General features: G+C 40.6%; 1 protein-coding gene across 1 annotated transcript in view; it reads right to left on the bottom strand.

Moving 5' to 3' along the window:
- The window catches only part of srgap2 (SLIT-ROBO Rho GTPase activating protein 2), a 189883-nt gene that overhangs the window by 162321 nt on the left and 906 nt on the right, over window positions 1-26656 (bottom strand). Inside the window, exon 2 of the mRNA XM_073030533.1 lies at window positions 26188-26286. Coding sequence (XP_072886634.1) covers window positions 26188-26254 — 67 coding nt within the window. The 5' untranslated portion in view covers window positions 26255-26286. The remainder of the gene's footprint in view (window positions 1-26187; window positions 26287-26656) is intronic.

Here is a 26656-nt window from a genome sequence, read left to right as displayed (position 1 = left end):
TGCTGGATCCGGAGGCTGATGGGATGATAGGTGAGGACAAGGGGGACACGGTCCCTGTTGTAGTGACGGGAGGATGAGGTGAGGGCTGAAGTGCGGGAAATGGAGGAGATGCGGGTGAGGGCATCATTGATAACGGCAGAAGGGAAACCACGTGGTTGCTGCTCTATTTGGAGAAACACAAAGTGCCCATTTGCAATACAAATAATGAGATGATTAGTTCAGTTTTGTCACATGTATATTGAAACATAGTGAAATGGTTTTCTCTTGTCAATGACCAACACAGTCCAAGGATTGTACAAGTGTAGTCGCGCTTCCAACGCCAACATAGCACGCTCGTATCTCATTAGCCCTATGCATGTGGAATTTGGAATTTACTCAGTAAACCTTTGTAATGCAAGGAGGTAAACTACAACAACATCTCTCAGAAGTGACGTAACTTCTCATAAAAAGCAATGATTTGAAGGACAGTCATGCATGAATTATGCACACAAAAATCAATCGGTCACAGCTAAAGTTGATCGCTGGGGAAATCAGAGTCTTTCTCCACTGTGGCTGACTACAGTGCTGTATCTGCTTGCAACTGTGACTCTCCCCATCCCTCTCTCCTGGTATTCATGCATTGAACTCTTCTCATCTTCCCCTATCTCCAAAGATACTTCATAAACCCCATCAATAGTTGAACAGACCTCCCGATGCCACACAAAGTCCCTATTTCTGATAGGCATCCCTCCACCCCAAAATAAGCCAAACTTTGTTCCAATCCTCCCCATCTGAGCCTCACTATCTCCAAAATGAAGACAGATAATGTAACCACGTTACAGAGATGATCAAGGTCAATACACTTTAATACCAGATTCTAGACAACTTCTTATACTGTCTTGCATTTTCCAAAGCCTGTCAGTCACTACGCCCATTTGTAACCATTGCAAATGGGTACAACTTCTTGCTTCACGTTAGAAATCCAGTGAGAATTTAGAATTTAATCACATTGCATTAAAAGTTGGTATGATGGAAACATTTTGAAAGGAAACTTTTAAAAAAATCATTCAGGTTTTATAAAATGGCAAGATGGATTCTGCTGAATCCTAAATCAACAGAAATATAATATGTCCTGCCTGCCGGTGAATGAATTAAATGGAGCTGCATCCCTACAGGAATATGGGTTGGATGTGTTGACAGGTGGTGGAAATTATGGTTGGCTAGTCCTGCATCTGAAAGACACAGTGTATGCAGAGCACAGAAATTAATTGTGGACGCAGCAAGAATAATAAAGAATAGGTGACAAGCCAGTAAAATATCATTCTGCAATCACTAGGCTTTACTAATGTTTGTCCTTGAGGGTGCATCAGTGACTGAGGAGCAGCCTCAAATTACCTGATTATGGATAAAAACTCTGAATTGCTGTACAAGAAATGACAATACACGCAGCTGACAGGATAAATTTTTTTCTTTTTTAAGTACTTGGTGTGATTATCCCAACGTGCCTTGAAAAACAAAGACGGCAGAAACTCACATAGGCAGTAAACATATTTGCTCATCTTTACTGCTGTGCAAATGTAATCCTTAACAGCACAGACTTCTAAATAAAAAGTAAACTCAAAATTGTCATAATTTAAAGACATGAAGATATTCTAGGAGCTCCAACCAGAGAGAGAGAAAAAAAAGGGAAAGTCTGATCTCATGATAACTTGACCTTGAAATCTACCATCTTCAAATGGAAGAAAATTCAGTCATTCAATTATCAGTGAGTACAGGGATAAGAGAATCTGTGCTGCTATCACATTTTGACAATCAGCTGGGACCCAAACTGGATGCACTGGCGATTGCTTTGCAAATTTAGTTAACAATAATGAGGCCGATTTGGAGAAAAAGATCACCTGTAGTACAAAGAGAGAGCGGAGAGAGTAATTAAAATGAGTGTTTTACATTGGTCTTTAAGGAAGGAAATGCCACAGATTTAGAGCGGGTAAAAATGAACCAGCGTGGGTGAAACTGAAAATAGTAGTAGGATTGGAAAAAGCTGCCTGTGCTTCAAATAGTTTACCCAGTTCGGGTGGATGCTTCCCAACTCCTGGAGGACTCGGGAAGCAAAAATGCAGAAAGACTCACCATTTCCTTCTATCCTTCCGAGAATCAGGGGAAGATACAAATGAACTTTAAACACAAAAAAAATGCCATCTATATGAACTTTCCAATAACATTTGTCCGAATACCACATAAAAGGCCAATAAACTGAATCGAGGCCCATAAAAATTGCAATTAGTGGTGGCATGGATAAGAAAATTGGCTTAAGTACAGAAAGCAGACAGTCATGATTTCTTTTTTCCACCAGACTGGAACTAGGGAGACAGTGATGTTTCCCAGACATCAAGCGCAGGACGTTCAGATTATTTGATATACATTAATCAAATATACTATAGATATGCAGTGTTAATTTTCTAAATTTGCAGATGAGACCAAAAGGACACAGTTAAACACAAGAAATTCTGCAGATACTAAAAGGACATACTGTAGATATGCTGGCAAAAAAAAGTAGATAAAATAAGCGTTAATTGATACACCTTGGAAGAGAGCACAAGCAGAGGCATTATGTACTAAATGGCACAATCAGGAAGGGTGCGCAGAGCAGAGCAGCTTGCTCACGCACGTCTAAATCTTCACCGTAAAGAATGCATTTAGAAATCCAGGGCTTCATATGAAGAGACAAGAAACAAGTGAGGAGATTATGCTAAGTGCTCTTAAAGCAATGGTCAGGGCAAGGACAAAAGTGAAGTACTGCACCCAAGTGTGGTCACCACACTTCAAGGAGGGTTTGAAAATCCTTCGAGGGAAACATGAGACATTTACTAGAGTAGTTCCAGAGATGTGAAGTAAAAGCTACAGGAGGAGATTAGGCTGTTCTGCTTGGAGATTTGATAAAGGCATGCAGGATGGTGACAGATTTGGATAACTTAAACACCCGTGCAAGGTGAAGGGGAAAAGGTACTAAATGATGCAAGGATTTTTTTTATTGCAGAATGGATATAACCTAAAACCAGAAAGAATGGTTAAAAACAAAGTGGTAATGGGGAAAATATTTCCCAAGGCTTCAGATAAAGAGGAAGCAACTAGAATTCATGGGTCTACAAAGAGTTGGTATGGACTTGTTGGGTCTCATTGCCTCCTTCAAGGCTGAATTGATTTTATGATTTAAAAAAGATAATTCCACTTCTGTTAGCTCAACAGCAGCAATCTATTTCCCTTTATAAGCTTTTATATTTGTGCTTTTCATATACTCATTGGCTCTAGTAACTGACATAATCTTCTATCTCAATTGTTACACACTGAAACAAATCAAAGTGAAAAATCTAAATTCTTTATTTTTCAGCTACAGTATTGGTCTTTTATTTTGTTTCCTTGATACCCAGTAGGGATTAGACAAATTATTTTTACTATTCACACTGCAGATCAATTGCAATTTTGCAAGCCTCATTACAATCTCACCCATCCTGATCCCAAAGTCCCAGCTTCTCCACCATTTAACCCCCCAAGCTAACTCTCAAAGTCTTTACTGGCTTTCTTTTCCCCCAAGAAGAGAACACTTCCAGCTTACATTTCAACTGAATGTACTTTGAATCTTCTTCAGCCCTGGCCATGGCTCAAATCATCATTCCTTTTATAGGGACCTCTGGAGCTGCACATTACTCACACCGGATGTGCCAACAGCACATGCTCTGTACGATGAGAACACAACTAACTTGTTTTTATCCCCCTTCTGAAACTGCCAAATAAAGGTTGCACACGCGTTCATATCTTCCAGGACTGAAAACGCTGGCTTTGATTTATGCAATTTTATCTAAATCTGCTAATTGCTTAAAATAAGCCAATCAAGGGAATTCACAGAGCTGCATCGAGAGAAGCGAGGCCTCCAAGTATAATTATCTTCCACTTATTAATTTAAAATTGCAAGGTTTATCTTTATACTTCTTTTGAGAGGAGAGCCTGTAGTCAAAAGGGAAGACATCATCCAAAGACAAACAAGTATGGGAATGCCTATGGAAAGCACAGCATTTTGCAGGAGCGTCGTACTATAACACCCGTAGTTAGGTGTCGATTGACCCTTTGCTCAACGGTTAGCACTTCTTTGTGGAATCTACCTGCACAACCTCAACTTAGTGAGGCGGAGCTTCACACTCTATCTAGATCAGGATTCCCAACCCGGAGTCCAGGGACCCCTTACTTAATGGTTTTGGTCCATGGCCTACAAAAGGTTGGGAACCCCTGATGTAGATTGAGCTGTATTCTGATAAAGGCAATAGAAAAGTATTTGATGGTGTGGTGTTCACCGAGCTTGCAGACATTTCATCACCAGTCAAGATGATAGCCACAGTGCTCACATTTATACAGGCTCCCGTTTGTTTGCCTCGGTCCTGATTGGCTACCCCTTCAGCTGACCTTTGAATTCTATTGGCTCGTGCTTCTTCGGCTCTGACGGGTTTGTAGATGGCGTCTACTTCTATACGTTTGTTTTACGGAGCTATCAGAAGAGAACCACGCTTCTAAAAATTCTCATGCCTGCTTCGAGTTTGCCTGCGCCAGAACCAAACGGTGTCCTTCTCGGTCTTCATGTACCGAGATCGGTAAAAGCGGATCATATCTCCCTACTGCCAGTCTGTGCTCCCGTAAATGAGCTGAAAGCTTACGTCCTGCCTGGCCGACAAAGTTCTTGTTGCAGTCTCAGCTGGTGATCCTGTACACCACATTGCCTTTGTCGGTTGTCTTTACGGTTTCAATAGGTACATTTAATGTCAGCGAAATGTAAACAATATACATCCTGAATTTCTTTTTCATTGCAAACATCCATCAAAAGAGTGCCCCAAAGAATGAATGACAGTTAAATGTTAGAACCTCAAAGCTCCCCCACACATGCAGCAGCGAGGCATCGACCTCCCCACCCCCAAAAAAGCATCGGCACCCTCCACCGAGCACTCAAGCGTGCAACAAAGCATCAATAAAGACACAGACTTGCAGTTACCCCAAAGACTACTCGTTCACCCAGTATCTGACATACCACAGGCTCTCTCTCCCTAATAAGGGAAAAAGAGGTGTCCCTGTTTCACAGTGAGAGGGGAGACATAACAAAAACTCGCTGATTTACGATGTTAAAAGTCTGTTGCATTGTTTTTTTCCAGGCTCTGTGCCCAGAGAGAAAGGCGCAGCTCTCTGGACACACAGCTCCCGGCAGCAAATCTGCTTCTCCGCATTCTCCCGTGATGCTTCAGTCAGAGGCACCATAGATCTTGAGACGAGCTTCCTTGGTTTGTGAGTGACCATGATGCCGTGAGGTGCAAGATTCAAAAGCTACCAATATTCACCAGCATCCTAAATATAGAAGCATCTCCACTTGAGAACCAAATCAATGATTTAACTAGTCTTGCTGTTGTTGCATTTAAACATGAGGTCTGTTGGAAAGAGTAGAACATTGCTGAGATCTTCTGTCAATGCTGGATGTCAATAAGGAGGCACGCAGGAATTAGCAGAAAAAGACCACTTAACCATCAGCAATCCTTATCAATGTCAGAAACCCATCTGCAGTGGTTTGCAAAATAAAACTCTAAATTTTCTGAAAATATTATACAACGACCCACTGCATCAAAACATTTTCGTAACGCATTCTAGAAGCCTCAAAGTAAGCCGTATTAAAAGCATCAAGGTCTCCCAAAATCATCTCTTGTGTGTCTACCGACACGCCCGCAGAGCGATCGACAATTGTAGCTGCGACAGGAACTAACCAGTTGTCTGGTGATAGCATGCTGTTTTTTTTTGACTGAGCTGTTGCTAACATGCCATTACAGTAATGGTGCTAAGGTCAGCTGCGCCTCAGCCTGCATTCATAGTTAATTATTCTTTCAAGCCAATGCTTCTTTTGTGCAGTCGGTGTTCATGGATTTTTTTTCTCTCTGTTAGCGAGCAGAGAATAGCTCCATAGGGAACAGGCCACAGCAGGCCTCAGAGCATTCCCCTGCCAAGACGACAGAGGCAGCTGACAGGAAAGATATGCTTTTGAAATTTAATGTGAATAGGAGGAAAATTTGTTAATCTTGCTTTACTTGTTTTCTTTGGGGAGAAGAGAAGAAAGAAAGCACTTTTGATGCACGCTCATTTTCAATTTTCCTCTGGAATAAAGAGTACTGTAGTCAACTACCAGCTCTTCTCAAGAATGCCATCCAAGTACCATTCTTCACATGGTAGTCTAGATAGCAGAGTGTATCAGCTGGATATTTTACACCAGCAGCACAACGCTGCAGCAGTTAGTGCTGCTGCCCACACACTTTCAAAGAACCAGGTTCAATTCTGACCCTTATCGACCTCCAGTTTTGTCTCCCGTGCATGTACACATTCTCAATGGGAGACTGTCCCAGGTCATAATGGGACATTGATAGGATGCAGAGCTCGGCTGAGAAGTGGCAGATGGGAGTTCAGCCCGGAAAAGTGTGAAGTGATACATTTTGGAAGGTCAAGCTTGAAGGCAGAATACAAAGTTAATGACAGGATTCTTAGCAGTGTGGTGGTACAGAGGGGCCTTGGTGTGAATGTCCATAGAAAATTGCCACACAAGTTGATTCGGTGATTAAAGCGGCACGTGTTGCATTGGTTTTCATTAGTCGGGTGATGGTGTTCAAGAGGCAATAGAGATGGAAGGGTTGGATTGATCTTGGAATGAGTTAAAAGGTTAGCACAACATCATGCACTGAAGGGCCTGCACGGTGCTGTACTATTCTATGTTCTAGTGAGACAGAAGGAAGCTGTTCGGCCCATTAACATATTTCTCTGCAACTTATTCTTTCTCAGATACACTTCAAATCCCTTCTGATCACCTTTGCTGTTGAACGGTCCTTGGAATAAATTTACAGCATCTTTGGATTGTGGGGTGGGGTGTAGAGGGGGCAAAACTGGAGTTTTCGGCAATGCCAACTTCAGGCTGTTGTTTATTGATTGCAGCTCAGGGTTCCATACCCTCAGTTCTAATCATCAAGCTCCAAAACCTGGGCCTCTGCAACTGGATCCTTGACTTCCTCACCAGGAGGCCATGGTCCGTGGAGATGGGAAATAACATCTCCTCCTTGCTGGCAATCAATACCGGTGGACCTCAACGAAGCCCACTGCTCTACTCTCTCTACACCCACAATTGTGTGGCTCAGCACAGCTTAAACACCACCTATAAATTTGATGATAACACCAGTATTGTTGGTAGAATTTCAGACGGCGACGAGGGGGCATACATGAATGAGATAGATCAGCTGGTTGAGAGGTGTCACAGCAACAACCTTGCATTCAACCAAGGAACTGATTGTGGACTTTAGGAAGGATAAGTCAAGGGAACACAGACATCAATCCTCATCGAGGGATCAGAAATGGAAAGAGGGAGCAGTAAATCACAAACACTAGAAATTCTGCAGACGCTGGAAATCCAAAGCAACATGCTGGAGATACTCAGCAGCCCAGGAAATGATGAGTCAATGTTTGGGACTGAGACCCTTCTTCAGAACATTCTAGCTGGTTGTACCACTGTCTGGTAAGGAGGGGCCACTGTACAGGATCGAAAAAATGCCGCAGGAAGTTTTAATCAACCAACCCCATCACAGACACCAGCCCACCCACCCCCCCAGCATCCAGGACACTTTCCAAAGGTGATGCTTCAAAAAAAGCAGCTTCCATCACTAAGGACCCCATCAACCATGATGTGCCCTCTTCTCAACACTACCACTGAGGTGGTGTAGGAGCCGTAAGATGTCTTTGCAACAGCTACTATCCCTCGTCCGAGAGATTTCTGAATGGACAATGAACCTATGAACACTACCTCAGTGCATAAAGAGAGAGAATACTACTTATTTAATTTTATTTTATATATATCGTTTGATAGTTTTTTAAATTATGTAATTGCACTGTACTACATTCGCAAAACAACAAATTTCAAGACCAGTGCTGGAGACATTTAGCCTGATTCGGCTCCCACCATTTGTTTTTTCGCTACTGAGAAAGCCATGTTAACAATCCTTAATCAGACAGTGCTATCCAAATACATGTAAATCCTGTCCCTATCAAATAGTTTGCACACCACTGAAGTAAGACTCACTGATCTACAATTCCATGGGTTAGCCCTATTTACATTTCAAGGAAAAACATATGCCACCCTCCAATATTCTGTGGATACTCCTGTGGCCAGTGAGGATGCAAAGGTCATAACCAAACACACAGCAATCTCTTCCCTCGCTTCCTGTAGCAACTAGAGGTATATCCTGTTCAGCCACAGGGACTTATCTATCCTAATGTTTTTCAAAAGTTCCAGCACATCCTCTTTCATAACGTCAACATGTTCCAGCATATCAGCTTGTTTTACACTGTCTTCTAAAACTTCAAGGCCTCTCTCAAAAGGAATACTTTGTGTTAGTGTTCACAAGGACCTCCTCTACCCCAGTTCAGGCACAGGGGGATGGGAACCGGAGCAAAGGGACTCAGGATAGGACAGATGGGAAAAAAAGCAAAGACAGCATGCAGTCAGACTGTTAGGAAGGGAAGGCAGATGATAGGACAAAATTGCAGCCAGCAAGGTGAGTATCAGTGCATTAGGGATGCAGAATCAAAAAGGGCAGCAAATACACTGTCAAAGTGTTAAATCTCAATCACAGAGTAAAAGAAATAAGGTGGATGATTTTGCTGCACTTCTACAGATTGTCAGGTACGACATTATGAGCATCACTGAATGGTGCCTGAAGGATGGTTGGAGCTGTGAGCTGAATCTCCATGGAAACACACTGTATCAGAGAAACAGGAAGGTCGGCAGAGGAGGCAGCATGGCTCTGCTGGTAAAGAATGGCATCAAATTATTAGAAAGATGTGACACAGAATCAGAAGATGTTGAATCCTTGTGGGCCGAGTTAAGAAAGTGCAAGGGTAAAGGACCCTGACGGCAGATATATCCAGGCCTCTCAATAGCGGCTGGGATGTGGTCAACAGATAACAGGAAACAGAAAAGGCATGTCAAAAGGGCAATGTTATGTAAGTCATGGGAGATTTTAACATGCAGGTAGATTGGGAAAATCAGGTTGATGACGGATCTCAAAAGAGTGAATTTTTTGAATGCCTACAAGATGGCTTTTTAAGAGCAGTTTGTTGTTCAGCCTACTAAGGAATCAGTTATACTGGACTGGGTGCTATGTGATGAACCAGAAGTGATTAGGGAGCTTAAAGAAAAGGAACCCTTAGGAGTCAGTGATCACAATGTGACCGAGTTCAACTTGAAATATGGTAGAGAGAGAATAAAGTCTGACATAGCTGTATTTCAGTAGAGTAAAGGAAATTACAGTGGTACGAGAGGAGTTGACCACAGTAAATTGGAAGGAGATGCTCAACTGGCAAAATATTACATCCGTGACTGACAAGAGAAGTCAAAGCTAATGTAAAAGCAAAAGAGAGGGCATACAACAAAGCAAAAATTAGCGGAAAGATAAAGGATTGGGAAGATTTTAAAAACCAACAGAAAGTAAGTAATCATTAGGAAGTAAAAGATGAAATTAGAAAGCAAGCTAGCAAAAAGTATCAAGGTTAACAGAAAAAGATGAAGTATATAAAAAGTAAAAGAGAGATGAGAGTAGATATAGGACCGCTAGAAAATGAGGACAGAGAGAAATAAAAAGAATAACAGGGGACAAGGAGATGGCAGATGAACTAAATGAGTATTTTGCATCAGTCTCCACTGTGGGAAACACTAGCAATGTGTCAGATGTTGAAAGGTGTTAAGGAAGATAAGTGAGTGCAGTTGCTATTACAAGAGAGCGCCTTGCTCAAAAAGCTGAAAGACCGAAAGGTGCACAAGTCACCCAGACCAGATGAACTGCACCCTTGGGTTCTGAAAGAGGTAGCAATAGAGATCGTGGAGGCATTAGTAAAGATCTTTCAAGAATCATTGGACTCTGGCATGGTTCCGGAGGACTGCAGAGTTGCAAATAACACTCCACTCTTTAAGAATGGAGGGAGGCAGCAGAAAGGAAATTATAGACCAGTTAGCCTGACCTCAGTGGGTGGGAAGATGCTGGAGTCAGTTGTTAAGGATGAGGTTATGGAGTACTTGGTGACCAAGACAGGACAAAGTCAACGTAGTTTGCTAAAGAGAAAATCTTGCTTGATGAACCTATTGGAATTCTTTGAGGAGATTACAAGTAGGATAGATAAAGGCAATGCAGTGGATGTTGTATATTTGGATTTTCAGAAGGCCTTTGACAAGGTGTCATACATGAGGCTGCTACCAAGTTAAGAACACATGGTATTACAGGAAAGTTACTAACATGTTTAGTGCATTGGCTGATTGGCAGGAGGCAGTGAGTGGAAATAAAAGGATCCTTTTCTGGTCAGCTGCCAATGATTAGTGGTGTTCCACAGGGGTAAGTGTTGGGACCACTTCTTTTTATGCTGTACATCAAAGATTGTGCTTTGTTGCCATGTTTGCAGATAATAAGAAGTTTGGTGGAGGGGCAGGTCGTGTTGAGGAAACAAAGCTGCAGAAGGACTTAGCCAGATTAGGCAAATACATCATTTCAAGAGTCTGTGATACAATGGCAGGGATGTGATGCTGTGGCTTTATAAGGTACCGATGAGGCCTCAGCTCAAGTATTGTTAAGTATTTTGGGCTCCTTATCCAAGAAAATATATGCTAGCATTGGAAAGGGTTCAGAGGAGCTTCATAGGGATGATTCTAGGAATGAAAGGGTTCTCATATCAGGAACATTTGATGGCTCTGGGTCTGTGCTCACTGGAATTTAGAAGGATGTGGGGGAGATCTCATTGAAAGCTTTCAAATGTTGAAAGGCCTAGACACTGCAGATGTGGAAAGGATATTTCCTACAGTGGGGGAGTCTAGGACAAGAAGGCACAGCCTTGGGATAGAGGGGAGTCCATTTAAAACAGAGATGTGGAGAAATTTCTTTAACTAGAGGGGGCTGAATTTGTAGAATTTATTAACACGGGCAGCTGTGGAGGCCAGGTCACTGGATGTATTTAAGGCGGAGATTGATGGGTTCTTGATTGGCCACAGGATCAAAGGTTACGGGAAGAAAGCCAGGGAGTGGGGCTGAGGAGGGGAATAAAGGATCAGCCATGATTGAATGGTGGAGGAGACTCGATGGGCCAAATGGCCTAAATCTGCTTCTATGTCTTATGGCTTTATAGTCTTGACATTTCCTCTTTGTTCCTTGATCTGTCCCAAGCTCACTCTAGTCATCCTCCTGAAGATATGAGAGTGAAGGGCATCACAACTGAACAGGCATTCATATGACTACACCTCTCCCTGAGCAGACTTTACTGTCCCACTCGTAACAACAGATACAAGTCAAGGTGACACAGCGAATGACAGGTAGGTAGGTAGGTAGAAGGGAAACAGGAGTGGAATTTAAAGAAAAAAATCCATAGTGTAGCATTGTTTTAGGCAGAGGACCGGGAAGAGGCTGGTCTGATCTGGGGCAGGAGGGCTTCAGCAGGCGGAGATTGACACTAGTTTGGGTGTTAGACTGACAGATCCATTCACAGTGAGTGCTGGGTTGGCAAATCAGACAGGAGCCACAAAGTGCAAGATGGGAAATGACTATTGTTTAAAGAGAACCTAAATATGCAGATTTTTTTTTAACTGCACAAGAAATTCTACTTCTGCATACAGGAAGTGGGTAGTGTCCAAGCATACACAGGACAACATGGGACACAAGTGCACATGTCAGGGCTCCTCCATGCTTTAAATCGGACACACGGAGCACCTGCGAGGAAAACAGCAAACGATGCAATTCACAGCAAGTTCAGAATTTTCTTTCACAAATTATTTTTCATTAAAATTGAATCACATGGCATCACACAATCCAGTTTATAAATTTTTACCTGTCATTTGTACCTGACAGAATATCAACAACAAAAGGTGCTGTGAAGAAGCCCAACTGTACTCAAATCTTGAATCTTTTTCCACTGTCTAGTTTAAGAAGTTACTTGGCAATGTGAAGTTCCATTAGATCTCATTGCAACCAATGGAATAAGATTATATATTTAATTTTGGTTTTGCACCTTGTCATAGGCTTTACATTACCATACTTCATCCGGAGTTTCAATATACAATGTAGGCCCATGAACAATGTAAATTCATAGCAAACTGGTACTAATGAAATTAGTATTCACTGAGTAAGCAGTAAGTTTATTTACATTTATTTATTGAGACTCGGCCTTTCTGGCTCTTCGAGCCATGCGAATCAGTAATCCCCTGATTTAACCCTAGCCTAATCATGGGACAATTTACAATGAACAATTAACCAATCAACTGGTACATCTTTAGACGGTGGGAGGAAACCGGAACACCTGGAGGTCACGGGAAGAACGTACAAACTCCTTACAGGCAGCGGCAGGAATTGAACCCAGGTCGCCTCTACTGTACAGTGTTGTGTTAACCATTGCACAACCAAGGCCACCGTAATTAATTTTCTGGAATAGAAATAAACAATATCCAGTTTTTCCTCCTTTTTTTCTGTCCAGAAATTAAAATGAGTTCGCAGAGGCTGAATCACAAGCACCAAGACATTCATCTTGTGCATTTTTTTGGGGATCCTGCTGTGTAAACTGACTCCTAAAAACAGATTTCAAATTAATTTAGCCTTTGTGAAACACTTTGGAACAAAGCCCTTTCAAATATAGCTTAGGTCTCCACCCATTGCAAATCCTTGGATAGGCACTTAATTCAGTCTCTGAGAATCTTATGACCATTCTCTGTTAATAGAATTCTTAAGAAACGTAATGTGCTTTCAGCCTAGATATTGTAAATGGTGCAGTTCCAACTATTGAGACATCCAACTACCAGATAATGGCTCTCACAGCAGCCTCTTGAATGCACTAGCAGACTCTGTCGGGTTGTAGGTCAAGGGTTTTGTAGAGATGACGTGAAAAATCAGCTCATTTATTCAGATATGTCCACAAATAATCACAAGGCGGGATATGATATATTTATCGCAGCATGCATCTAGTCACAACACTAAGTCTGCATTCTCTGGGAACCAGTTAAAAGAATGCAGCTTATCACTAACGTGTGTTTATTTGAAACATTTATCAATGTAAATAGAAAAGACAGAGCAAACAGCGGAGATTACAGGAAGTCATCAACCATAAAAATTAGGACAATTGCTGCTCCAATCCCCTCATTTGATTTCAGAGTGGACACATCAATTCAAGTTTTGTTGAGTTAGTGAAAGAAAAACAAGACATACACGTATGGTCTTTGTTGTCCATATCAACATTCACAATGCTTCCTGGAAATCGGGGAAGCACGGCTGTTGGTGTCTGATAGCCTGAAAACTTAACAAGGTAGAAGCCCAAGTTTCAAGAAAAGGCCACTAGGGGAAATTATCAGAAGATGGCTGTTATCGATCAGTTTGGAGAATTGGAGTGGGATCAGGGCTTGGACGGCTGATTGGAACCAGAACGTGGTGGAAAAGGCAGGGGTATGGGACTGCAGGTGGAAAAGGCAACAGTGCGGAAGTAAAGAGATGAAGGAAGAAAGGAGACTGCGGTTTGAAAGATAGGCGTAAAAGGGAAGCATAAGAAGAGGAGAAATGGGAGACCTACAAGGGGAACGTGGAGCAAAAGGCTGAAATGAGGGTGGTGACAAATGGGGAAAGGATGCTAAGAAAGACAGTGTGGGTAACAGCAGATAAATTCACTGGGTCTCTATTTATGATGGTCTTCCTTGCAATTGTATCTTGCTCATGTTGCAGGCATATGTAACAACCCTGCAAAGGACAGATATCATACACTGGCACCTTCCACTCCTCAGTGAAGGAGAAGCAATTCATCCTCAGCCCAAATGGACTGTCTAAGAAGCAGAATGCAAGCGTCTGCATCAGCCACGTTGCTTTAAAACATTCTGGAATTCGGGGTACAAAACACAGGCCATCAGGAAATGGAGCAGAGCAAAGCCTCTCATTTCATCATCTAACTGGTGAAAATCTGCTAACTGGGCTAATAGTACAGCTGGTGCAGTGATCATTTATGCTGTGCCCCTAATTAACCTCATTAATGCAGCTCAAGGGTTCTAAAAGGGAAAGTAATTAAGTATAATAATTAGGCATCTATGAATAGTGAACTTACTGGACCTTATAAAAGAGTGAAGAGAATCTTGACTGTACCCACACAAACTAAACAAAATTACAGTATTCTTAATTCCAGCATTTTATAGCCTTTCATGTGCTGGGTTTTTCATATTTTGCATTATCAAAATATAAAATGATATTTTAATTGTACAAATTGCAAGGGGTAATTGTATTTCAAAATTGGTCAAAAGTAGGATGTGGAATAATGGAAAAGATCCTGCCCTCTTCTCTGCGCATTCACGAGCCCGTGGCTGGTAGATGCAACCAATATACTTAATGTTTGTGTCCCCTCTTAAATAATCCACAAAATTTACCCTGTAGCACTGTAAGTTTAAAGTACCCACTTGGGTAGGGTGTTGGACTGGAATGATTAAGGGAAAGCATATCCATTCTTTATTACTAATGTTTACAGTGAGAATAATGGGCTATGCATTCACAGATTGACTTACCTTAAATTCTAATGCCAAGGAAGCAGCACTGGACTCACTTGCTTTAAAACAGTACTGAATGATTTAATAACACAAGTGTATAGATCAGTCCATTCAATGGAATCTGAACTATGGAATTGGACTTCAGGTACATTAGAGAACAATTATGAACTCCAAAAACAAAATAACCTCAAAGTATAACTGTTAATTCTTTGGCCTAAGGCGAAATTTCAAGTCTTGTTTGCTCAGATGTGAGATGTGAGCCTGTAGACTGTGTGTTAGATGAGTGTTGACTGCAGGTCTGATCCTTGGAGAATTACAAATACGTCCCAATATTTAAATGTAAAGAGATTGAGAGACAACTTTGATTCAGTTTGATTTTTTCCCCAAGCATGCCTGGATGCCAAATAGGCATTTGCATAGCTTCCCTCTATTCCTTCCAAACCATGTCATGCATCATGCCATGTGGGAGGGAGGGTAGGGTAGTGATTATAAAATAAGGATGAGATTTAACAGGACATTCTACCTACAAAGCTGATTTAGTAAAGAGATCGAGCACTCTAACTTGCTGCATCACAGTCTGGTGTGGTTGGGGGTGGCGAGAGGGGCAACTACACAGGATCAAAATAAGCTGCAAAATAAAATTAGTCAGCTCCATCATGGGCACAAGCCTCTGTAGTATCCAGGATATCTTCAAGGAGCGATGCCTCAAAAAGGCAGCATCCTTCAGTAAGGACCCCCATCACCTAAGACATGTCCCTGTTCTCATTGCTGCCATCAGGAAGGAGGTACAGAAGCCTGAATGCACACACTCAATGATTCAGGAACAGCTTCTTCACTTCTGCCATTAAACCTGATTCTGATCATCTTAAGCTAGTGTCTTAACATAAATTTATTTTAAACAGTCATTTAAATCAAATTCATCAGCTCATTAATCTCTAACTGGAGTGAAACAAATCCCATTTGAAGGTAGATAACTGCACATCTGATCGTTTTTGATGTACTGCACATCTCTAATGTCAACCTCTGCCCCACCCACCCACCTTCCCACTATGATTCTTAATTAAATTCTACCAATTGAACTATTTATGTAAACAGCAAATAAAATTTATCCTATGTAGTTTATAAAAGCAACATACAAGCCCCACTTTCTGCCATCGGGGAGCAAATGGAAATGTTATTGCAATGTAAATATTGAGCTTTAAATCAGAGAACCACCAAGGCAGGGGTTTCCAACCTGGCGTCCACAGACCCCTTGCTTAATGGCATTGGTTCATAGCATAAAAATGGATGGGAACCCCTGTACTGAAGTATTGACCACTGCCAGGAAAAAAAATTGAAGCAATTACAGTTTTGAACTAACATTAATAAGAATTGAGGGTTTTGGTGTGGGGATGTATTTCTGAATGTGATATGAAACTGGAAAATGACAAGACTAAGCATGAAGAGCCATCAAGATTTTTGAACTATAAAGGGTATCACAGCTCAATCCAGATCAACTTCTCCTCTGAATGCTGGCTTTTCCAGCTGAGATATCGGAGTTACGACTTCAGGACAAAGACAGGCACTTTCTTAAAAACTCCTTATCTAGCTGCGAGTGAACTACTTCTCACCACCAAAATAAGCCCCAGAACATCTTACATTTTGCTTAAGTTGTCATGAGGTTGAACACACTGCCCGACAGTGTAGTCTTCACCATCTACTCCGCTGTTCATTATGTTCAACTGGCAAAAGAAAATGGTGGAATTTTCATCTTCATTTTCAAGCATAAAATCATGTTGTGACCTGCAGGTTCTTTTGGACTTACAAATACTTCATGTTTTTTTTTGCTTGAATGCAATAAATTTTATTAAGAGCTGGTTAAGAACTACTGGAGCCTGATCTCTTCAATCTCAGCCCTCAAATATGAGGCAGCAGTTCTCCAACAACAATTGCCAGCTCATGGCCTACAGAATAAAACCAGGCTGAAAGAACTAAATCTTCATCTGCACCAAGTAAACAGTTCCCAGAAGGGCAACGGTTGAGATGAAACAACAGGATAAAAATTACTTTGGGATGGGAAGGAGAGGGGATTGCACAAACCTGTCAGTGTTCCAACTTTGGATTATGAGATACCTCCCACGTTTGGAGACTTTGGATGAGAACAGATTTGATTTTTGGCTTTGCCATATGGGCATGGCCCTAAAGACAGCAGTGTAATACTGCAGTGACAATCATGCGACACCTAGTTTAGTAACTCTCAACAACTGGCTGCTTTCAGAGTTGTGCTTATGTATTACCAACTTGCACAAATTCCATACTCACGATGGTGAGTTCTTCACTAAAACTTCTGAGGTGTTGGATCCCTATATTATATATTAAATGTACTGTGATGCCTGTCACATGGAACAGTTCTACCCTCAAATTAAAACAAAACAATGTTGATAAAGCTGTTATCAACTGTTGTTTATAAAATTTATGCCAGACCAATAAATCCATATCTTCCACACAAGGTCATAAAAATCAAAGTAATACTAGTTTCAGAAATAGCTTTACGTCTCAAGGTGAGCTACCCGAATCTCAACCAAACTTGCTGCCTGTACCTCTGAGCGCATCCAATCTGTGAGAGTGATGGGCCTGAGCTTGGTATGACTTAACTACCTGAAGAGATGGAATATTCTAAATGATTAAAAAAAAGGTAGGGCTAAAGAATTGGACAAACAACAGTAATAGAGGCTTGCTACCATTATAGCAATCAGAAACAGATGCATAAATTGGGACATTTGGAGAAGACACACGGATTTCTAATTCCCATTTCAATTACAAGTGATGGCAACTGATCTGGAGCGCAACAGAACAGGAACCAGAAATAAATCATTAGACTCAATTAGCTTCTAACCCGCTATGATTTGACTGAAATCTCAGAAGATTTAAAATACAGGACCGGTTTAGGAAGTGTGTTTTCAGACAATGGACCACCGTATCACAAGTACTACATTTAGAAACAGTACATATTTAACAAAAAAAATCAAATGGGGAAGTTAGAGAAAGCAAAACTTGCAAGAACAAAGGCTTAGAAATATATAATGACAAGCTCAGGACAGCAATTGTGCTTTGTTCCTCTGATGTAGTACGTTTGAATTGTAACTAATGTTATAATATAGAAAGCACAACAATCAATTTGCCCTGTGGCATGATCCAATAAGAACAATGGAATAAAGATTCTTTAAATTGATTTTAGATGGTGCTGAGAAATGGCTAATGTCTCAAAAGACATCAGGGATTCTCCACGACTTCTTTCAATGCAATCTTTTCCACTCACCTACAGGAATAAATAGTGTCTTGGTTTCTTCTTGCAAATCCCAAAGATGACAATCCTGAGAGTGCATCATTCCCTTGGTACTGCGGGAGGTCTAATATTGGTAAGATTTCTTATTCAATTACTTGGCTAAACATCAAGCAGGTTAAGGACCTAAGCTATAATTGATACTAGCATTCCCACTGCAGTTAGATACAATATGCATTTGAGAATTAGTGCTATGACATAGAAAATGTGTGTCTTGGTCCATTGTATAACAGAATACTTTGATCATCTTTCAAAAAGATCTATTCTTTGTACAAATCCTATGTTTAGAAAGGATTGACTACAATGCAACCAATTAGAAAAAAGCAGCATCCTTATGCACAGATGTTTTATTCATGAGCTAGTTTCTGCTGTGTTGCGTTTATTTGATTTTGAAAGGCCAATTCTATTAATTTAGTTTTGATATAAGGTAGATCCTTTCCAGAATGGCAATCAGCATCAGGAAATAGAGTGCAAGGCTAAATGGAGGGATAATCTCAAATGGGAAACAGTAGAAACTATGACAGGTCTCAGCCTCCCAAAGTGAGGGAAGGAAGAACAAATCTATTGTTCCTGTCACTGAGCTCTAGTCCATGATTCATACCAGAAAGTGCATGCAGATGTCCTAGAGAACTAGACTATACAGAATGAGGCATCCCATTGATCATAGTTTACTTCAGGTTTGAAGACTAATCACTTGGGTGACTTAACAGACTGACTGACAGTTTATGAAACTGTATGAATCAGAAGACAAAGAGGCAGAAAACATTGCCAGGATGCACCAATTCAAGAGGGATGATGATGGGAAGAAGGGTTAAAATTGGAATTGATTTATCATTGTCACATATACCGAGGTATATATTGTTCACACAGATCAAATTATTTTACAGTCCATTGAGGTGGAACAAGTTAAAGCAATATCAATGCAGTACAAATTGCAGAACACAAACACGAGAAAATCTAACACATGCAAAGTGTTGGTGGAACTCAGCAGGCCAGGCAGCGCCTACGAAAAAGAGTAAACATCGACAGTTCGGGCCAAGACCCTTAATCAGGACAGGGAGGAGATGGGCATGCAAGAAGGTAAGGTGAGAGAGGGATACAGGGATGATGAAGTGGGAGGAGGGAGGCATTACCTGCAGATGAAGAAATCGATGTTCATGCCATCAGGTTGGATGCCACACCAGATGGAATACAAGGTTTTGCTCCTCCACCCTGAGTGTGGCCTCAATCGTGGCAGAAGAGGAGGACATGGACTACGTTGCAGAATCAAGTGAAACAGCTACTGAGAAAAGTGCAATACCAATAAACAATAAGGTGCAAGATTATTATGTGGTAGACTGTGAGGTCAAGTATCCTTGTTATTGTACAAGGGAACTAATTAATAGTCTTATAACAGTTGGGTAGAAGCTGTCCTTGAGCCGGGTAGTCCATGTTTCAGGCTACTGTATCTTCTGCTCAATAGAAGAGAGGAGAAGAAAGAATGACCAGGGTGGATGAGGCCTTCATGATTGAGATTGACTATAATCCAGACTACATTTAGTCATAACTGGCTTTCAGCTTTTTTCTGAAGTGAGAAAACTGCATCTAAATTAAAGGAACACTCCTCCAAATTACACAGAACAATACTGAGATACCTTCTTTCCTTTTTAGTCACATTTACGCTCACTAAGCCAATATATTTCTATATCAAAGATGGATTTGAAACATTTGAGCTTCAAGTAAACCTAGAATAGGAAGAATATAACCAGTGTTAGATTAAAGCTTTATCAGATGAAGACTGTAATTTCCAAGCTTGGAAAAGAGCTCTCCTTCTCTATCTCTCTACTTCCCAGTAAACTAAACCTTACTGGTTAAGCTTAAGAATGCAGTGCCAATCAGTACTAAATTAACACTTTTTCTTGTCAGACAGGAATTGGGTCAGGACAACAGGATGCAAGAAGAGAGGAATAACAATCATTTGAATCTAAAATGACTTCAAACTTTGGGTGGAAGTCTCACCCACAATTCTGAAACATCCTTTAACAATCATTAAAACTGGCTAATGCAAGGTCAAAATATAACAAATTTAAAAAGTCACATCTAGTAAGGAAGAATAAGCAGATAACAATCTATGCCTGCTAATTCAAAGATAGGCTCAAAATGAAAGCACTTGTATCATTCAATAATTGAATTGTTACCGAATAAAATGACTAGAGAAGATTTCAGCAGTTACACCAAATCCAAGATTAAATTTTAGCATATATTTAAGTATAGTATATTATTTGGAAATGAATGAGTTTACTGCAGACAGCAATTATCTCTGCAGTTTAACTTAAACACAAGGTTGTGAGTATAAATATTAAGCCAACATTTATCTGCTGCCTTTACCTTTGTGTACACACAAACCAACTTAACAATAAAAAAAGCAAATAAAAGGCTTGAGAAGACTTTAATTACTGGGGTCTCAACTGAAATTTTTCTCCAATACTGAACTAGCCCCAGGCTACTGAGAATACAACTCCTGGAAACTAGGCGTTTTACCGTTCAGATGCAAGGACTTACTTCCAAGTCAAACGTGCAAGCTGGGAAGGTGGGTGCTAGAGAAGAAAATGGTTGCATAAAGTGGCTTAATGAACATCAGTTAGAAAAACAAAATTAAATTCTCAGTAGAATCCATTGTCTGCTTTATTATGGGTCTCCCTCCCTGATTTTGGACACAGAACCAAAAAAATAGGCCTTTAGTCCACTGTATGCCTGTTGATCAAAGTGGGTACATTTAGGTTCCTTTCACTTTGCACCTCTTGATGTGAAACCTTTTAGATTACAGATCCCCAAAGGTACCTCTTTGGACGCCATGGTAAAATAGCCATTAGCACAACACTACTACAGCTTGGGAGGTCAGAGTTCACAGTTCAACCCCGGGGTTCCCTATACATCCTCCCCATGAAATTGCATGGGTTTTCTCGGGTGCTCCGGTTTCCTCACACAGTCCAAAGACATACCAGATAGGTTAATTTGTCATTGTAAATTGTCCCGTGATTAGCTTAGGGTGAAATTGAGGATTTCCCCCCCCATACAAAATATCTTTATTACAAATTCAGAGTTATATATACAAACCAGTGACTAACACAATTACCTCACTACAAATAGACAATACACATGAAACCAAAGTGTTTCCATCTCTATCAATGATGGCAATTATCCTCCCCCGCGGAGCCCAATGGTTCCGGAAAGCCTCTAAGGTCGCTGTGGACTGCGCATGTTCCTTCTCAGTATTTACTCGGGCACGAAAATACCCCCTAAACATTGCCAGGCAGTCTACCCAGGCAGATCCTCCCACCACCCGTTTCCAAGACCCATGGTTGGCTGTTTTTGCCAGCCCCAGGAGCAAGTTGACAAGGACACCCTCATCCCCTCCCCCATGCCCCCTCCTTACTGGATGATCGTATATAAATAGGATGGGGCTAAAATGCAACCAGAAGGCGAGAAGCAGCCCACACAGATATGCAAACAGGGGCTGCAGCCTCACACACTCCATGTACATGTGGTACACGGTCTCCTCCAGCCCGCAGAAGTGACATGCGGCTGGGAGATCCGTGTACAAACTAAAGAATTTACTACAAGACACCGCTCTATGCAGCAGCCTCCACCCCAGATCCCCAAGGTGCATGGGAAGAACTCCCTTGTAAAGGGACTTCCATTGGGGACCCCCCTCACCTCCAGGTGGAAAATTGGGGATGTTGGGGTTGCTGGGCAGTGCGAAGAGGCAGAAGGACCTATTCTGCGCTGTATCTCCAATTAAATAATATAATGAGTGTTTCTACCTCCACCATATTTTCACTACTCTTTGGGAGCCTTTTTTCCTCACCTTGCCTCTAGTTCTTCTACCAGTTAGTTTAAATCTATGTCCCTTAGTCTCAGATCCACAAGAGAAATAGATACCTCCTTTCCACCCTTACTAAAGTTCTCATAATTCTGTACATCTCAACTGAATTTTTCCTTGGCTTCCTTCATTCTGAAGAAAACAATCTCAGCCTAATCAATCTCATAATTATAAATCTCCATCCTCATAAATCTTCTCTGGACTTTCAACCATTATCACTTCCTTCCTGCAATGTGGTGCAACAAAGCATACGGAGACCACCAGCTGTGGCATAACTGATGTTTATACAACTCAAGCACAGTCTCCCTCTAGCTATATTCTTTGCCCTGGCTTATAAAAGTTAGTAGAGGTTGAAACTCTCCAGTCCAGCACCCTAGGGATCTGACTGGTGCCAGACCACAGAAAATGCCGGAACATAGAAAATGTCCACTGATCACCTTCCTCTGAAGCAGAATTTTTCTTCTGAGTACAGCCTACTTTAGACTGAGTTTATGCAGAAGTCCAAATAATCTGAAGTTTCACTAAATTGGGAATATCGTCATCTGAAATAGCAAACGTTGCACTGGTAGGTTAATGGGCTACAAGTTGATAGAGATTTTGGTTAATTTTAGATCCTAGTTTATCTTCACCAGAATTAGTTAAATCCGTACAGATATATACTATAGTTTCAAAACATGCTAGACCACTGCAATTGCTGGACCATAGAATACAAGACCACAGGTAGAAACACTCAGAGTTGCAACCATGCGTTCCTAACCAATTTATCTAACCACTTTGCTAATTTCCTGTGGATATGGACTTCAATATCTCTATTTCTCTATATTTCTTTGTATCTTAATATTTATCATACATTCTCATGCCTTGTTTGCCCTTCCTCGAGGTACGATCTTGTACTTCACTGCTTTGTATTGGGTTTGCTATTGATATCATCCTGCATCCTCATTATTAACTATGTCATGATTTAGACATTTTGACAATTTTGCAAGCAGAATTTAAGTTGGTCATTAATATATATAATCATTAATATATAATCACAAAAAGCAAGCAAACTAGCACAATTCAATGCAGAATCCCACTACATACAGCTTTCTGTCACTGAAAAGCATCAGGTTCCCATTATTCTTCATCTTCAACATTTAATCAAACACCATTTTCCCTTGTATACAATGAACTTCTACTGTCTTAATCAATCTGCTACATTAACCATTAGCACTTGCTGAAATTCATGTAAACCACATTTAACACCCACCCCTCCCCTGACAAAAATAATCATCAGTAAAAACCATTATTCCTTTAACAAATCCATACTGATTGGCCCAACTTTCCTTGTCCCTCCAAATGCTAAATTATGCCTTTGCTCAGAATCTTTCCCATTAATATGTCCTCCACTGACATTAGACCAATTACAATTAGTCTGTAGTTTTCGTGTATTCATTTTTGCTAAAAAGCACAAGTTCTGTAATGGCCATCTTTTAATTTCCCAACACCATAAGGAGAGCCAAAGAGGATTGTAAAACAATAAATCATTCCCTTTGCTATTTCATCCACTGCTTTCATTAAAAGGCTGGCAATACAAATTCTTTAAAAATCTAAAAATGCTCTTTGGAGATATATATTTGAGAACGTCTCTCTTTTCTTAAATTGAATATAGTTGGTCAAAACACTCGAGGTCTTATCATTGAATACTTATCAATGATACTGATTTTATCTTAAAGCCACCATTTCCAAGTCCTCAACAGACTTTAACACCAGTTTGAAACTGTTAGTCCTGATCTAAATTCATCTTTTCTACATTTATGATAAATCTAATAGTTATGAACATTGTCTTAAAATTGCTCCCCTATGGTTCTTTCAGTTTTCATTCCAAGTGTCATAAATTATCAATACCAGTCCAGAATACTCAATCATAACAATAATCCTCAATGTCTTACAAAAAGCAGCAAACACTATTAAAGCAAATATAATGCAATGCACGGCCTTCTGCATTACATTATAATGAAGCTACCACATGTTTAGATGGATATCTTTACTGTTCCCTGCCCAGCAAAATTGCTGACATCTGAAAAAATTGTAATTCAATGCAAATTTTTTTTAAAAAATAGCTTTATTGTTCAACTTTTTGCAAAACGTGGCTCTGTCAAGGTCAGTAATTAAACCCTTTGGCACTGTGGCTATTTGCCCTATTGTGCTTGTGTCAGCTCTTTATAAAAAAAAGCCATGTAGTTTGCTTCACTTGCTTCTCTTTGTGTCTAGACATCCTGTAATTTTCTCTCCATTTATTTATCCAATCACCATTAGCACAAATCATGTGCTGGGGTAAGAAGGTGAAGTGATGAATGAATGTGGATTTGGAAGATCTCTTTCATTTCATTTCTTCGGCCTCAGAAATCCTGTGCAGTTCCCACCCTAGTTAAATCAGCAATCTACAGTTCTCAGCTCAATCCCTCTTTTGCTAAAACAGTTAAACCTTGAGCTTGACTCCCAACTATTTAAACAGGACACTGTAAGTAGCAGGAAGATAGCTTATTAAAAACTAAGCTATATCCCTCCACCCATCTGTTCACTAATGCTCTTCAGGGAAACAAATTTGTCTTTCTACTCACTCTGGTCTAAAATTGCAAGCCTACCAATGAGATTATCTTGCTTCAAGGCCAATAAAGTATGGACAACTAATTTTTTAAAAGTATAGACACTTGGGGATCTCTAGAACTTGGCTCTCTTTCCTGGGAATTTGGGTGCAGATCCCAAGATGATAATATTGCTCAATCCATACTAGAGGAAATAAAAATGATTACAAGTTACAATTATTACAGATTTAATTGAAAGACTTGTAGCAGTTTTAAATGTATGGCACAACTATGGCTGAAAACAGATTAGGATATAGAGAATAAAATTCATCTGAATTTATGATAGCGTCTCATTACTGGCTTGAGGAATTTTGTCTCCACGCCCAATGTCTTGGGGATAACCCAAATAATTTTGTTAAGAAGCAAAGTCCAAAGGGAAGGGGGTAGGGAGGGAATGAGGTGGAGGATGAGAGGTAAAATTGGTTCAACACTGTCATCCTTTGAATGCACTTTTGATGGCCTTTATGTCTTGATCTTAAGTATGTACAGCATTTTGGTACATCTTTTTCTGGAGTATGTAATGCATCAGGGGAGTTTTTTGGAAAGCCATCTGTAAACCAGAGGCGGAGATTAGGATTATTCAGGATTTTAAATCTGTACAATGTTCTAACAAGAATTTCATACATAATCCTTTGTCACAGAGAATAGAGAGCTGTGCATTCACATACTGTATCTGGTCCTGTTCTGAGTCCTCCTTTGAGACACACATTGCCTGTGCCTCTCCCCCCACCCCACTAGCCTTCTCAAGTAAATTGGAGAGGAAAATGGTGCATGAATGAGTATTTTTTAAAAATCAGCAGCACATTTTACCCATCACATTTTCCTATCATCTCCAAATGTAGTGGAGTTTAAAACTGACTACTTTTAGCTATTGTTTGGTTTGTGCCTCTGCCCAAGAGCAAATTTTACCCCAGATTCTTGTGGTCCAAGAATTAGTCAACTATGGTTCCCACCACCCTTGCCTCAGCAGCGTCGCCTTCCCAATGCTTCACCATATATACATATATATATTTTTTTCAAATGAGTTTTGAAAGGCTGCATCATTAGCATGGCAAGGTGTGACCATGATTTGTCCAGGATCTGTTGACATATTCCAGCAGGAGTCACTGGTGAGCCATCAGGAAGGAAATGTAGCTGGTAGGGGGTGGGCAATGCACTGGGACTTGCTGCAGTATCACACCTGTTGCCTTGAATGACCATAGCAAACACTTTATGCAAGCTTCTGTACTGGACATTTTTGGAAAAATCTGAATTCAGAGATGTCTCGTGGACCGTTGCAAGTTGGTCTTCTTGTTTGTTAAGAAAATGCCTTCTTCTTGGTTGTAGCCCATCATTGAAGTAACTTGACCCTTAACCCCTTTGCTGCAGGACCCAACTATCTGTCTACCCCTCCCCCCCCCCACATCCCCCTCCAAATAGGATTTCCACATCAGAAATCCAAAATCTAGACACAGTTGTCCTTGTAAAGCAAAACACATCTCAAATTGATTGCAAGATTTAAAAAATTGTTACTAATTACAGAATTGTCAATATGCCTGAGAGAAATCAGACACAGAAACTGCAAACGTACCATGAAAGCTGTCGATAAGCGTATTCAGAATGTTGTCGAATACTAACAAATATAATTTCAATATTAATCTCCTTGATTATTTCACAATAATATACTAGCAACCGGGTGGGCAGCAGTAACCCATCGAATGCATGGTTAACCCTATAACAACCTAGACTGCCAATATTTTTTTCATACAGAACTCTGCTCTACACACAATGCTGAAAAAAATGGGCATCAACCTACCCTTGACTTGTGTTTCGTACTCGGTAATAATTTCCTTGTCCTTCTTGAATTTAGCAGGCGATGTCATGACTGTTCGTGTAGAAATGTTTTATTCTTCCGCTAAAAGAAATTGCAGACGCAGTAATCAGATGCTAATCTTGTTGCTGGCGATTTTTCCCCCTCTTTCAATCAGTCCAGAAAAATGAGAACGTTCGGATGGAAATGGAAACCACGCAGTACATGCAATCAAGACGGAAACTGACCATGAAGAGAAAAGGCTATCATATATGTATAATAGAGAGGCAGAGAGAAACACTGACTGCAGCAAATCCCCTCAGAGAACGGTAGGTCCTTCAAACAAGGAGGAGGCGGAGGAGGAGGGGAATGAATGGGTTCGAAAATAATTAAAAAGCTTTCAGATGGTGGAAATAACAGGAAGAGATAGGGAGCAGTGTGTGAAAAATGTAAAGCTGTGCGTCTTTGTATCCAA

The sequence above is a fragment of the Hemitrygon akajei genome, chromosome 27, assembly GCF_048418815.1.
Source record: "Hemitrygon akajei chromosome 27, sHemAka1.3, whole genome shotgun sequence".
NCBI lineage: Eukaryota > Metazoa > Chordata > Chondrichthyes > Myliobatiformes > Dasyatidae > Hemitrygon > Hemitrygon akajei.
Note: the sequence above shows the minus strand (reverse complement) of the source record. Positions and strands in the feature narration are given on the sequence as shown.